The sequence below is a fragment of the Ruditapes philippinarum genome, unplaced genomic scaffold (genome assembly GCF_026571515.1).
Source record: "Ruditapes philippinarum isolate M1 unplaced genomic scaffold, ASM2657151v2 ctg838_1_1_1_1, whole genome shotgun sequence".
NCBI classification, from domain to species: Eukaryota; Metazoa; Mollusca; class Bivalvia; order Venerida; family Veneridae; genus Ruditapes; species Ruditapes philippinarum.
The window spans coordinates 60,800-76,216 of record NW_026860881.1 but is presented as its reverse complement, the minus strand read 5'-3'; the positions used below and the strand labels follow the sequence as shown (position 1 = coordinate 76,216).

The following is a 15,417-nucleotide window of genomic DNA, read 5'->3' as shown; positions in this document are numbered from 1 at the left end:
TAACGTGATGTTGGTTAGGATACGAAACAGATACCTTCAGATCGGTAGTCCGACATCTATACCAATACACCACACCTTATGACGAGTGAAGTCAAATATATCGATATATTCGATAGATACTGGCAAATACTTATTCAAATGACCTTTACTAAACTAAATGAAGTGCCAGGTCAATATTGTTGGACAATACCTGCTTAAAACGATGTTTTCTTTTCACCATTCAAATACACATGCTTAACGTCAAGAACCCTTTAAAGAAAAAAAACTGAGCAGATCAAAAATTCATATACATTTGTACTGTCAAGTATATTTATATGTTCATTCACTCATATTGTATATTATAGACATAATGCAATTTCATTTTGAATTGAGTCTTACAAATTATAAGTTAAATTATTGAAACAATGATGCTCCTTCGAAATTTCCAAAAGGTCATAAATCCTTTCTTTTCGGAAATATCATTGAAATTAAGGATAAATGCTGCCTCAATGAAAAAAAAAATTATTATAACGATTATAATACGAAGTTTGTGGCAAAAAACGTGTGTGTTTGACGGTGAGTATACATGTATATGGTCCATAGACCATTATGTTATCATTGGCCTATATAAAGAATTTAGATATCGTATTTGTGAAGTACGTAAATATTACTAAATAACTTAAAATGCATACACTTATGTTATCACAACAGCTCAATCACGGGAACAAATCACATATTAAAGTTCTGCAAAATATGTGCATGTTTGACTATTCTTTACCACATTTCTTTTATTGGAACAGCGTAAAAACGGTTAACTTCATTTATGTGTATTAACAATAATTCTAACATGACCCGCATTTTTCCCTATTGAACATAGAAGAACCGAAAGTGTGTGTTATTATGCTATAAAATCACTGTTTGACGTTCTATATTTAGACATGTGACGTAATCATTATACACGTGACGTAACCACTAAAAATGCGACGCGCTGACAAATAAGTACGGAAACAAATCAGGCGCAATTAAGCTAATTATAATCAACGGCAGCATTTATTTGTTGATGTCGTGTTAGAATCGAAATAATATATCCAAATCGGTGATTTTATTGCTTGATAACATCACTGTTTGTCGTTCGGATGCGCATCATTATATCACTCGGGCTACGCCCTCGTGATATAATTCCCCGCATCCGAACTCCAAACAGTGATGTTATTGAGCAATAAAATCACAGTTTGGGATATATTATTTCTTAAACGAAATAACCTAAACTTATACCACTAGACTTTGTTGTCTCGGACAAAAATCTGCATGTTACAACACTACCAAAATAAATGGCTTAAACAATCCATGGGTATTCAAGGTTGTTACAGTTTTATTCAAAATTTACTTATTCAACGTAAAAGTTCCGGTTGAATAAATCAATGTTATAAAATATTAAGGAAATGTTGATATTTTTTATTTATAATTGCAAATAACAAAAGAATTACAATTATTAATGGTGTCCTCGAGATTTAGCGATTTTTATTAAAAGAAAAATCAACATAAATATTAAATGTTTACATGTCTTCCATTAGAGACCGATTCACTTTAATCCTTTTATTATTATAATGTAAACCCTGTCAAATTTTCTACAAACGAAACAACTAGTAGTTAATGAGTTGTATGATATAATTTGTTTTTAAATAAAATATTAATATTTCATTCCACTCTTTTACAAAAAAAAATATTTTCTCACCTTCGTTTTTTTTATGATTAATTTTTAAGCCTATATAGCTCATTGCAGACAACTTGATTTTTACTAGTAAATCAGTTTCAGAAGCTTTCAATCAAACTTAAAACACTTGTAAAAGATGATATTAACAACATGAAAAGGAAGTTATTGTGTTCATCTGTTATCTGCGGACAAAGCATCTTCAAAATAAAGCACAAGTATATGTCTTTGGTTCTTGAGTTCATCTGCAAGTGTTTGGTATATTGCCATTTTTCATATTCATAATTCTGTTACTTTAGAATAAGATTTTTCACAGACTTTCACATATTTGGTCGGAAACTGCCCGTTTGCTGCATTTGCTGTTGTTTCCATCCGTAAATCTTCATCTACCGGATCTATGTTTGTAATAATGTCGCCCGGGTCAAAAGATAATTCGTCATCTTCACCTGTAAACATTTCAACATTTAAGAATAAATATTTTATGAATTAACATAAATAAGTTTTTATTTCCTATTGAAAAAAATTCATAACAAGGTATTGGATCAAAAAATATTTTAAAAGAAGCTAAAGAAAAATCATGATAATGCATAAATTTGAAAAACAAGATCATCAAGGAAGGGCAGCGTTGAATAAACCCTACAAGGTCCAGCAACACAGGACCACCGACAAGGACCCCAACAGAACAATAAAACCCCATTCATGTTCTTTAGTTATGTTCTTAAGTTCACGACAGTTCAACATTTATATTAAGTTTTCTATATTGTAATTTCTATGTATCCAGTACTTAATTACTTATAAACAAGGCGGGGCAAAAGGCTATCTGATTTCACGAGAGGGCATAGATGATTTCTTTTTTGGGATCATGACTCGTGGTACAACTAGCTTGAGTTTCAATTTACTATCGAATAATTACAGAATTTCTAAAGACGTCTGCAGCATTTTACGTAAATTGTAAAGAATGTGATAAAAAGGAAATTAATAGCAGCACTAAAAATTGCTCCTAAACTTAGCCATTCTCTGTTCAAAATAATAAAAATGAATAGATTCCTGACCTATCTAATTATCATTAGCAGATTAGTGGATACAATAAGAATTTCACCACAACACATTCGTTAACAAAAGAGCACATGTCAATGTTTGTGGATAAATCTATTGTTATTCAAATGAAAGGTCAAAGTAAGGATCTATCAATAAAAGCAAGTGTTTCCACTTTTTGAGGATCACAGTGTCATACTAATTTTCAGAATTGAAACCACAGCAACCGTACTTTTTTCTGTGATGAAGAAATTAAAATAACAAAATTGCCAAAAAATTGCTCTACCTACAAAATAAGTAACCATCAATCTAATATTGTAATTAATGAGTCAGGATCCATATTTGTTCAGTTTTAATTGGCTTTCATAATTTTTGCAATCACAATAAAAATGACGTTCATATGGTCCTCTATCTACATACAATGTATTACATATAAGTATCATTTACTTATCTTTGTCCATTTTTGAGAAATGACAAAATCCAGATATATTTTTCGACGGACGAGATGACGGCCAAACATCCACTATTTATGTGCTTCAATTCGTCCATATCTATTTTATATCACAGTATCGTTTAAGAATTTACATAATTATCCTGAAAATTACATACGATCAATACAAATTTCCTCTTCATTCTCAACATCTTCATCACTAATACTATCACACGAACCCTCTTCAAACGCATTCTGTACAAAATCGTAGACAGGATCTCCATACTATGAAAACAAATCTTGTTATATATGTAGTAAAAACAAAATCACAATGTTATTTACTATCGACAAAAGATTTATCTGACAGCAAGTTTCAAAATACAAATAAAAATTAAAATTATTCGCTTGAATTATAAATGTATATAGGTTTGGAATTTGGATAAATTGTCGAACATGATAAAAAGTTACCTCGATTTTATGTTAGTATTTGTTTTTCCCTGCCGTTTTTTTTTCAAAATACATGTGTGTAGCAATTTACCAAACTTAAAAGTAAAAATACGGAAAAACACCGGGACGTGATCTAAAATAATAAGCTTAACATAGAACAATACCTTGGTATTGGCAGGTTTCTTTTTTATAATTTGTTTCATACGTTTGAAAAAGCCTCGGATCTTTCCTTAAAACAGAATGAAAAGTGATATCAAATTTCGCTTTACAAACATTATCAACACTTTTTTTATTACGAATAGCTCAACAAATGATATGGAGGGAAAAATGGAACAAGTTAGATATATGTTTACGATAAAATATACAGTGTTCTTACAATTATTGTAAAGATAATAAAAAATTCTTATTTACAATATTTGCACTTTATAAACGATATCTGTACATAACTTTAATTAATTTTATTATATATCTTAAAGAATTATTAGCAATATATCTAAGAAACAAAAAAAACATACCCATGAACAGTATAGTATGTACAAATAAACGGCAGCAGAATAAACAATAAAATACTTACAGGGTACACGCACTTCCATATTATGCAAATCAATTCTTATAAGTTAAACAACTCTAGGTAATTATAGTTTGAAGAGGATTTTCTTTACTGATAAAGCAAAAAAGATTAACAAGGGAAAGCACTGTTGATGGAACGTAGCCCTCAAAATATCAAAAGGCAACGACATCCCGACGGGCACAACATGGACAAGAGGAGAGCTTACGTTTACTAACATGTGCAAACAATTTCAGGACGAATGAATGTAGAAATATAAGGAATGAGTGAAGCAGGCAAAATGGAAAGGGCGGAAATATTAAGTGACAAGGTGAAAATAAATAGGAACGGCCAAACAAAACATAAACATTTAGACAACACATAAGAAGGGACAAGATTGTGCACTGCCGTTCCATGGAAGCAAATACTACTTGGGGAAATAAAACCTGGTTATTGGTGCACCAACCCTAACATATTCCTAAATACATGAAGATTGTAAATATAATAATTCAAAATAAATGAAATTATCACTATTGATAAATTCTTCAGAATTATGTAAATACATATGCATGTAGTAAGAACAAGCCTTATGACCATAACGAAGTCCCTAAAGCCTTTATGAAGTCTACGCAACACTACAAATTACAAAGGCCATCGATACTTTGTAAAACGTCTTTTTATTCCTTAAAACTAGATAATTGTTTCATTTTCAAAATGTTAACTTACCCTTCCTTTCAACATATTCTTCACTGCCATTGTCATTATTGACCATTTCTTTATTATCTGAAGAATTTTCTTCTCCTTCATTCTTTACCAGGCCATCTTAATTCATAAAACACGTATTAATTATAAAAAACGAAACATAAAATGATAAACAAGCCACTCTATTAAACAATACTAAAAACTTCAAGAACTTGTTCAGACAAAAAATATATCTGCATGATCATAACTGACATTATCTGCTTTTGGACCCCTGAGGTGTAGGTCGCCGTTACTTAAAATAGAAAATTAGTTTACCGGACTATAACTACTAGGCATGAGATATTGTTATTAAACTTGGTATTTAGCAAGCTTTTATGGAGACACCAGGCTCGGTTGCTCTTTTGTAATCCTGGGATCAAGTGTCACTGTTACCAGAAATAGAAAAATGGTTTCTGTAGGATAACATTAGTTAAGAATTATTTGTACACAATTGATACTTCATAAATTATAGGTTGAGTTCAAAGTTTGCTTCAGGCCACTAAAATTTCCAAAAGGTAAAGGTTGCTGGTGTGGGTAATAATCATTGCTATAGTTATAACAAATATTGAGTCCTTAACACTGTGGAATGTATGATCCCTTCGTTTTTAGGGTTTAGGCCCAAAGGAGTGGATATAAGCTGCATAATATAATATAAAGCAATATAGTATGATATTATGAGGACAGTGTATTGAAATAAAAGCATTTGTGATGTTTGATGATTTAATCAATGTATTAAAGATATTTACGCAAAAAAGAAAACACATATAATCTGCTGTAGACTACTCAGGTGATCTTTAGCGCTTATTGACCTCTTGTTTATGACATAATACAATAAAAATTCTTAATCAAAAGAAATGTTGTAGAAAAGAGATCTGATAAATTCAAATTTATCCAAGTCATTCATTTATCAATTTTGAAATCATTATATTAACACACATATAATATGTAACCCTTTCAGACCAATTAATATTTTAAATTTATAGTATGTAAATTTTTTTACATATAGGTAATAAAATTATGTACCTACTGTATAACTGAAACTATTTTCTTCTTTATCACATAAATATTTGCCATGTAGATGTGATTCTTGATTTTCAAATTCATAGTTTCGAAAATTTAATGATTGTATTTATATTTATAAACCTTGGAAGATACGCGCATTGATTTTTTTTATATTCAACGTTAGACAATATGATTTGACAAATACATTTGTGTGTTCTGCATTTATGTAATAAAATAATAGGTAAATTATGTTTTTACATGCAAGTTAAATAAAAGTAAAATACAGCAACAGTGCAAACATTTCATGCAATGTACTTCTTTTTAATGAGACCCCTCAACCATTGAATTTTCAACATAATCGCATTAATGACATGCGAGCTCAGACCATCAATAAAGACACAACTGAAATAAAGTTACCAAAAGCAAATTTTCCAAAATTATTAAAATGCGTTTAGTTCGTATTCGGTACATCATTATTTTTAAACAAGATCCACTAATAGTTTCATCCAACCCATACAGTATTCGGGTTAAGCCCTTGGCAAAACAAGTATGAAAAGTACCAAAAACCAATAACTGAATGAATTATGCAAAAGGGAGTAACCGATTTTAATCACTGCACTTTCCCATAATGAAATATATTTATTAATTTTGGAATGTAATACAATTCTCCATCATCAGAATGTCAAATGCGTACAAAATACCTGAGTGTCTTCAGAAGCCATTTTATGTGTTTCTACTGTAAAGACACACGCATTTCTTCATCAAAACACAATATTTGGCTTCTAACACAACCTTTGCATTTAAAGATTTTGAATATGAAATGTGCAATTGACAAAATGATTATTGGACTTTCAAATTTCCATGAGGCTTTATTTATTGGCCTACATCTATCAGATATTTGGTTTGTATGTATTCTAAATATATATTTATCTTTGGATATACTTTGCTCTTGCATGGGTTAAAAGCAGTGTCATCGGGATTATTTTATATTCCGGTCGTAAAATTATGCTTTCTCTCACCTAAAAAAATGTTGAGATATAAGTAAGCATGAAATAACTTGTCATGATCCTCATGTTGAAGAGAGAAAACAAATAATGAAATCATTTGGTATTTTCTTATATTTGTCATTGATTTGCAATTTAAAATCAAACAAGAGAATGGATTTTATATAATTGAAGAATTTCTTTAAACTTATTGTTTTATGAAAATGAAATAACAACTTTTACAAATAAAAGAATAAAAGTAGAATTTTGTTACGAGCTTTAAATCTGATTTGCTTGATTAGTTTGTTATGTATAATGTTTTCCTTTTAATTTACCAATGCTTGTATGAAAACATAATTCATATTTACTGTTGTTGTAGTATAATATGTAAGTTTAACATAAACATATTTTTTTTGTAAAAAAAGTATTTAAGTTTAAAGAGTTTAAATTAAGAAAAGTATATTATACATGCAATACATCTCAATTCATGGTTCTATGCCTCATTTATCCTAACATTATTTGGGGCATTAACCCGGTTAATGGTGCACCAACAGTACTCTTAGCCCTAAGATATTATTCCTATATACGAGATAGTGTAAATAAAATGATATTAAATAAGGGAAATTATCCCAATTGTTAATTCATTCAGAAGGTGAAATATATAATCTTATACACGTAAATAATCATGTACATACAACAAAATCGAATCACGCACATGTGCCACCAACAGTTTGTGAAACGACTCTTTATTCTTTTAAGCTTGCTTGTATCATTTGAGATAATAATTTTACAAAATATCAACGTACCATTCCTTTCAACATATTCTTCACTTCCATTGTCATTATTCACCATTTCTTCCTTATCTGAACTATTACCTCCTCCTTCATTCTTTGCCAGACCATCTAGATCCACCAAACACACATTTATTATAAAAAATGAACAAAAAATGATAAGCAAGCCAATCCATTAAACAATGCTATGAATTTTAAGACAAAAGTATATCAGCATATTCATAACTGACATAAATTGCTTGGAAAAGGCACATACATTGTGTTTAGGCTACAGTCTGATATTATACGAATATTAAAACCACCTTGAAAATATGATACATCAACCGTATATATATAAATTAAAGATTTTGATAGTTTAAGTTCATTTCATATTGAAGGTTTAAAGCAGCATGCGTCCAGATTCATGCCAATTTTCATGAAATTTTGAAAATGTTTTTATAAGTAAAATATTGTCAATTAACCAAATGGAAACTATTTATACATTACAAACAGCACTTACAATTCGTGTAAATTACCAAATTGAGGTCAAAAAGCCTAGTAATGCAGTAGAAGTATGCTTATTATTATTATTATACATACTGAAAAATCTATCATTAATTGCATAAAACATGTAAATTATTACTAAAATTTTGAAACATTTACTTTTCCTACAGTCTTAGTGCATTTTCCCCATGTTTGATCTGATTGAAATATTTTTTGCTCATCAGGAAGCATGCAGTTTTAAAGCCAGGAACGTGAGGAAACACAGGTTTCCCTTAATTTAGGCGATGATGTTTCATACTGAAGACTTAGTTTACGGGCGCCGCCAATTTGACGATTTTTCTTTCTCTCGCGAGACAATGATTTATTTATACGAGGGATGATCAAAAATAAACCGGACTGTGACTGCCAATTGAAAAATTTTCAACCTATCAATTATTGTTATATATCACACTTAATCGGAAAACAATTCCTGTAAACTGATACTATATCTAATCTGATAACGCAAATAGCTTGTCCGCAACAGCGAATTCAAAAACCATGGTAACGCACACCCGGCGCAGTGCGTAAATTCGCCTTGACAGCAGGCGCTTTAAGCTGCGTATATTTAACAATATGGCACATTTAGATTTCAAAATACGCCAAAACGTCATGAACCATATCTTTGACGTTGTCAGTAAAAATGACTTCATTTAAACCATATTTATACTTGCAATCACAATTCAAACGTCACATGCTAATGAAATACTCCCGTTAAAACAATGTCGTCGAAATGTCTCGAAAATCGATCAATAAGAAAAAAATGTCAAAAGAAAGACGAGAAACTGTTTAAAACGTAAAAAAAGATTATGGCTATCAAGGTAAAAATTCCAGAAAGCCACAGCATATTTTTTATTAGCATAAAGAATTAAGAAAGGGTAATAGAGAAATAGAAAACAAGTAAGGGAGAGGCAGAAAAAAGAAATTTTCAAGGACGTTGGTGACGTCAATCGCCAAGACGTTGAAGACGTTGAGAAATGACAGCCGATTGACTGCGGACATTGTCAACGATGTTCGACAGTAGCTATGGGACGGTGCAGTCAACTCTAAGGATTCTAAAATGATAATAGTTAATGCATATATTACATATATTGTATTCTTGGTTTACAATTGTATCAATTATTTTCTTATTTTACGCAGTAGTTTTATGGAGAAATTGTGTCAACAATTAGACAGTCAGTGTTCAAAATCGGCTAGGCGTTTTATTTATTTTAAAATAATGACAATTTTGTTCATAGTTGTATTATTCTTCAATTTTTTCTTATGTATTATACATTATCATTCAGCAAAATTATTTTACATTATTTGTACAACGTAATATAGTTTATTGCATGTGCGATTTTCCAACAATCAAGATACAGAAGGAAAGAACGGAAGTTTGCGTCATTACAGGAGCTCTATATCATCATCCTTTATTTTACAATACAATATGATACCCACTTGTACAGAAATATATATAGGCAGTGGATCCGCCACATCAACAACACTACTGTACCACGTATTTGCCTACTCTGTGAATGAGTAAAAATCTGCTCCATTAAGGAAAAAACGCTTGTGACGTCGTTAACGTCAATTTCAAAGTTATACCGTGCGCCGCATTGCTTTACATATACATGCCAATTACAGCATAACTTTTTTCTTTGTTTATATTTCTTGTTGGTATTTTTTGTATCATTCAGGGGATAGATTCCAATTTGTTTTGCGTGTATTTTTATGTAAATTCACTTAACAGGTAAAGAATCATTTACAAAGTCCGGTTAATTTTTGATCATCCCTCGTATTTGTGTCTGTATTGTCGACTTGCAAATAAATCGTATCATTCAGAAGCAATTTATATATCATATTCAAAATGACAAGGCTCAACTGCTTCACAGCCGAATAAGAAGTATATGCTGCTACCGATATTGAAATTACTGGATGCTTCGGACACAATATGAATGCTTTGTCAAATTATTTTTTCTCGATAATGGATTGTTGTTTCGTCAACTTTATAATTACCAGTATCTTTAATTCATTTTTTGTCTTTATATATCATATGTCAATAAAGTGTATTGAACCGAACTGCTTAAATAAATTGAATAAACCTCGACATTAATAAAAGTCGGTCCGTTGATCAAAGTTGCCGGTGATATTTAAGCTTTATTTTCATAATTAAACCAACTGAATTTCCTGGTCAATTTTAGTTTTGTATTGTAATTACAACGAGAGAGGAACTCCTTCAAATTGCCAAAACAAATTTTTATTTTGAACTTAATTTTCGCAACAAGCTGTCCTGTGTAAGTATGTATCGGGTACGGTGCCAGTCATGTTTCTTTTCTTCTTTTTTCAGCGCATAAGCTCAACTAAATCCAGTAATATATGTCTTAAGTCATGCTATTACATCAACATACCTGAACAAAATTATATGAACAATATTAAGAAACATAATTATTAATACAATTGATTCCAAAATGTAAATAAATATCATTCAGTTGACCTCTGATTGAGAGGTGCAAAATTTACTTTTTAAAAGATACCCTGGTATTTTTGAAGTGTGAATATCAAAGAATCTATGTCAATAATTAACATCCCAGTATTTCATATTTACTATTTTTTCTGTAGTAAAGCATGTTAGTTATACAATCATTCATGTTTGTGTAAAATGGTACTGTAACAGTAATGTATGTGTAAAAAGGTATCTTATACCTGCAAAAGATCTAAATTCGTCATTTTGTGCCTCGGTTTGTCTCATAAAAGCAATATCCTGAACTGAATCACCTTCAATCGATGTTCCTGGTGACTCTTTAATATATTTAATATCTTCTTCTCTTGTCTTAAGTTTTATATCTATTTCTGTTTGGAACACTTGATCATCCTGTTTAAACCCTGATGTTTTGTCTTTCTTATTAATGCTTTTTATTTCAGTAATAATGACTTCCCCATCACTTTCTTCAGAAACCTGATACATTAAGTCGTCCGCAAAAATTATGTTCTCTTCCATGACTACTTCGATTGCTTTGTCTAATATATCAAGCCATTTTAGTTTTCCTCCGATATCTAGAAACCAGACTTTATTTACTTTCTTCAGTCTCCATTTTGTATTTTTACTGATGTCTGTCTCCATTCTTGGCGCTTTGACTTCTACAAGTATGTAAATATTAAATATTTATATTATACTGTATATGGTAGATTAGCACATAAATGGTATTGTGAGTGCTTTATATCTTTTAATTTTTATGTATTTCACATCATTCACTAAAAATATTTTTAAGAAAAGAATGTTCCAGAAGTCTTACCTTCATGAGAACTTATAGTCTCTGCAATATCCTCTGCAAATATGTACGCGTTTCTTGACATTTATAAATAGCTCTCGCAAATTTTACATTTGTAGATAAGAAACAAATACTTAACGTGATAAAATCAAACTATAATACAATAGTCTGTACTAATTATCCCTTATAAGATAAATTTGAAACACATTATCGGTTATTCCTTTTAAAAATCAAAATCAATGTGAATTTTTAAATAACTTGTAACTTTAATTGATTTTGCATCATCAACACGAATAAGAAATATTAAAACCCTAAACAACCAAACTGGTATACACAATTATACGTACCTATTCTTATTTGCTCACCGTTGGTAAAATCTTGACATGTACAAAACTTAGAGATAACACTATTTATCATTAAACGCAAACATCAATAACAGTCTGATTATATTTCTTTGTTGTATGTAACAAATTTCTTGTTTAAAATATTTAAATAAAAGTTTTCTCCCCTGAATGTAATAATTTGTTTAATATTTCCTTTTTGTCAGGACTACGGATAACACATTTTAAGTTGAAATAATCTGCCTTTGCGATTGTTTTTCACTATTCATATACATTAATCGTAATCAAGTTGAGATCAAAATAAAACTGAGTGCATTCAACTTATTGTTATAAAAGTTTGTTTTTTATACTTTCGACTAAATTTCTTTGTATAGTTATTTTCATTCTGATATGTTTTAAGACATAATTAAAATTCCGTAATAATTGTCATTAATTCCCAAAAATTTGAAATTGTAATGGATATTTTTTTTAGTCCTTTGATGCAAAAGGAAAGCGCTATGGGCCTAAAGTCTGTCTTTTTCCGAATATTTCAATTCTGTTCAAATCAGAAAAAAATCAAAATTAATGAAGCGTCAAGTACAAAAAAGATAATTAACTGTAAAAAAAGTTTCTGAATGACAAAACGTGTTTGTATATATGTATATGTTCTACATAACATAAAACCATCAAGGGTCTTATAAATATATTTGACTTCCCAGTGAAAACACAGATGTGTGAAGTTGACGGCCTAGCGCGGTGAAGTTGGCAGCCTTGCAACCGGCTCAGTTTATTGTCTACGTGTAGATTTATTTACATTCTAACATTCCTCGTGATTTTGTCACTATACACAAAGAAGATAAAACCAATAAACACTGGTTTTGAACTACATGTATATACGGCCTTTTTCCTCTCCCTCGATAAGATAGTTGACAAAGACTTTTTAAGGCAACTATAATTACGCATTTTATTGATATTTTCCATTCTTACTCTGTTTTCTTTTCATATGATGCTTAAATAACATCTCACATACACTAACTCTACAGGTTTGAATAAAATTTTAAAATTTATATAAGTCAAATAGCCGCCAATTCGTAAGACGAGTAATGATGTTATCCTAAGTATGCAACTCATTCATTAAGGCGCCAAACTGACAATGTTTGGGATTAACCCATACCATACGCCGCATTTCATGGGGCACGGAAGTGTCACATTGAAGGTTCCGCCGTATGAATACATCTACAGCTTTTCAAAATTAAAAAAAAAATCACCATTTTCGTATTTAAATGTTGAATTCTGCTTAACTGGTGCTGGGGGCGTGGACGGTAACTTGCAATTACTAGTACCGTTTATGAACAGGCTCAATGAAACCGAACCTGCAACATTTCAAATTTTGTTGTTTTGAATTCTCTTTTAATGATTAATCGAGCGCTCATGTAAATACGATATGATCCAGCCTGACACAAAAGTAAATTGTTGATAACTTGATAAAATAATTTGAATAATAAGATGAAACCTTTTTAGTCCCCTACCGGTTTAACCGGAGAAGTCTGTCTGTCAGTCCGTCCACAAATTTTGATCACGCGAAAACGCAAAAAGCACTGAATTTTTTTTGTGAAGCTTGATATATATGGATAGATAGCAGTCTGAAGATTATACCCTTTTTCTTTCCTTTCGTCCTATGTTGAAAAATTTGGTTTAATGATCTCCATTATTTTGTCTTGTTAGCATCGAAGTTATATCGGTTTCAGCGATGTTTCGACTATTTAACACCGGTTTTGTCGTTTTGATGCGAAAATATTTACCACAAAGACTGTAGGCCTTAGGCCCCCGTGGTCAGTTCCCACGCATCAAAACTCCAAACCGGTGTTAAATATCCGATGAGCACCGTATTTTTTCAAATATATATTTTCTATAGATTCATAACATAACATTACTACAAATAAACGTATTATCACTAATAAGTTGACTTTTAAATTTTAAAGAAGGGATAATTTCACACTTTACCGACTCGCTTGGACATAAATATTTGCTGTGGTTTTAAATAATTAACTCAAAATAATTTTAATATACTAGCTGAGAAGAAACATGTGTATATCAAAATCTAATTAATAGAAATCAAGTGACCTCTAGATTAATGACAATGCAGGCCTCTGTTTACATCATGATTTACCAGAGACAACGGCTGCATTCGTAATCAACCAATTTCGTAAAATATTGGTTTCTCCGTGTAACACGTTCATACATAGTGTCAAACAAAAATACATAGCAGTAATTACTTTTTAAACATAACAAGATGTGATAATTAATTGGTGATTTATGTTTTGAAAAAATGATTATATACTAGTATATATATTTACCAAAATATGATAAACAAGATCAACAATGAATGGCGGCGTTTAATGAACGCAACCCCCATACGAATCAGTGGCAAGGAGCCAAGGCGGACACCAAACAAAAACAGGACAGGACACAAGCGAACACGGACAGGTCAATCACTAAAATGATAAATAGTCAATCTAATGTCTAAATTGTGTTATATTAGATTTAGTCTAACGGGCAGTGCCAATCATGTAGGTGCTTCAAGTTAAAATTTAGACATGAGCCACCACATGTTTGTTTTATTTATTGAACACATATGCCAAGTGATAAGTTGGCAAATGTGGTGGCTCATACCTTATTTTCATGGTTTTTTTCAATCTTTGTTTGGATAAAATGTGCAAAAAAATCACAAAATAACAGATTTCCACAAGCCTGAGTGACTGAGAGTTATTTGTTGGTGTGAATCATGATTGGCTTCATGTTTACATGTAGGTTGGGTTTATATCAAAAAACCAATTTGATTTGGTTAAGCATTTTTTCCATAATTTTAGAGCACGTTTATGAGTTAAGTGGACCTAGCCTTTTGAAATGTAATGTAAATATTGAAATTTTATCATCAGACAAAATGAAATATCCATCCCTTATTCTTTATAAAATAGTACATAACAAGCTTAGCAATATTCATAAATATATGTTTTCACATTATTTCAACAAAATTGTGCACCCTCATTTAAAAGCTTTATAAAATAAGTGCATCAACGAAAACATGTTCTGATCATGCTTCTTATTGATAAAGATTGATCACAGATGACATAATTGATATTAACAATAAAGGTTCCGCCTTGTAGACGTAAAACAACATAATATTTCATTACCGAAAAAAAGAGTTTATTTTAGCTATTTCACTACTCACTTCATATTTAAACTCGCTACAATTGAAAAATTGCTTAAATCCCGCACCAGGTTGCCCAAATTGCTGTCTGATGTCGATTTAAAATGTAAGTTTAAATTGCACCGTCATTCGTTAGAATCTGATGAACTTTTTTGGCAATATATATCAATGTTATAAACTACAACGGCAATTTCTTGAAAACAATCAGATATACGGTAATATCTTCGATATCTACAAGTTATATTTACAAATACATGTGTACAATTATCAATAAACATTATACTAACATATCTCAAAATTGCTTTTACCTGTAAAATAAGTCTAAATACTGTAAATTCTGTATAGAATTTTGTTCATCACATTTTGGATTTTTCTTTTTTCAATCTTTATGATTTCATGTCTTCAGAGAAACCGTTTTTACAGACGTCAACAGAATTGGATGGGAACATT

General features: G+C 30.5%; 1 protein-coding gene across 1 annotated transcript; it reads right to left on the bottom strand.

Annotated features, from left to right (window-relative positions):
• Window positions 1-1,235: 1,235 nt before the first annotated feature.
• LOC132713705 (uncharacterized) lies at window positions 1,236-11,778 on the bottom strand. The gene is made up of 7 exons (XM_060696380.1): window positions 11,461-11,778; window positions 10,871-11,305; window positions 7,682-7,777; window positions 4,876-4,971; window positions 3,767-3,831; window positions 3,335-3,440; window positions 1,236-2,136 (listed from the first exon to the last, which is right to left on the bottom strand). Exons 1-7 carry the CDS (start codon window positions 11,519-11,521, stop codon window positions 1,970-1,972), a joined length of 1,026 nt encoding a protein of 341 aa, XP_060552363.1. The 5' UTR covers window positions 11,522-11,778; the 3' UTR covers window positions 1,236-1,969.
• Window positions 11,779-15,417: the final 3,639 nt, after the last annotated feature.

Excerpts from the sequence above, each read along its gene's own strand:
- LOC132713705 (XM_060696380.1), bottom strand. The coding sequence starts at position 11,521 with ATGTCAAGAAACGCGTACATATTTGCAGAGGATATTGCAGAGACTATA. Across the intron at positions 11,306-11,460 it reads GACTATAAGTTCTCATGAAG|AAGTCAAAGCGCCAAGAATG; the intron begins GTAAGACTTCTG and ends ACATACTTGTAG. Across the intron at positions 2,137-3,334 it reads AGAGGAAATTTGTATTGATC|GTGAAGATGACGAATTATCT; the intron begins GTATGTAATTTT and ends AAATGTTTACAG.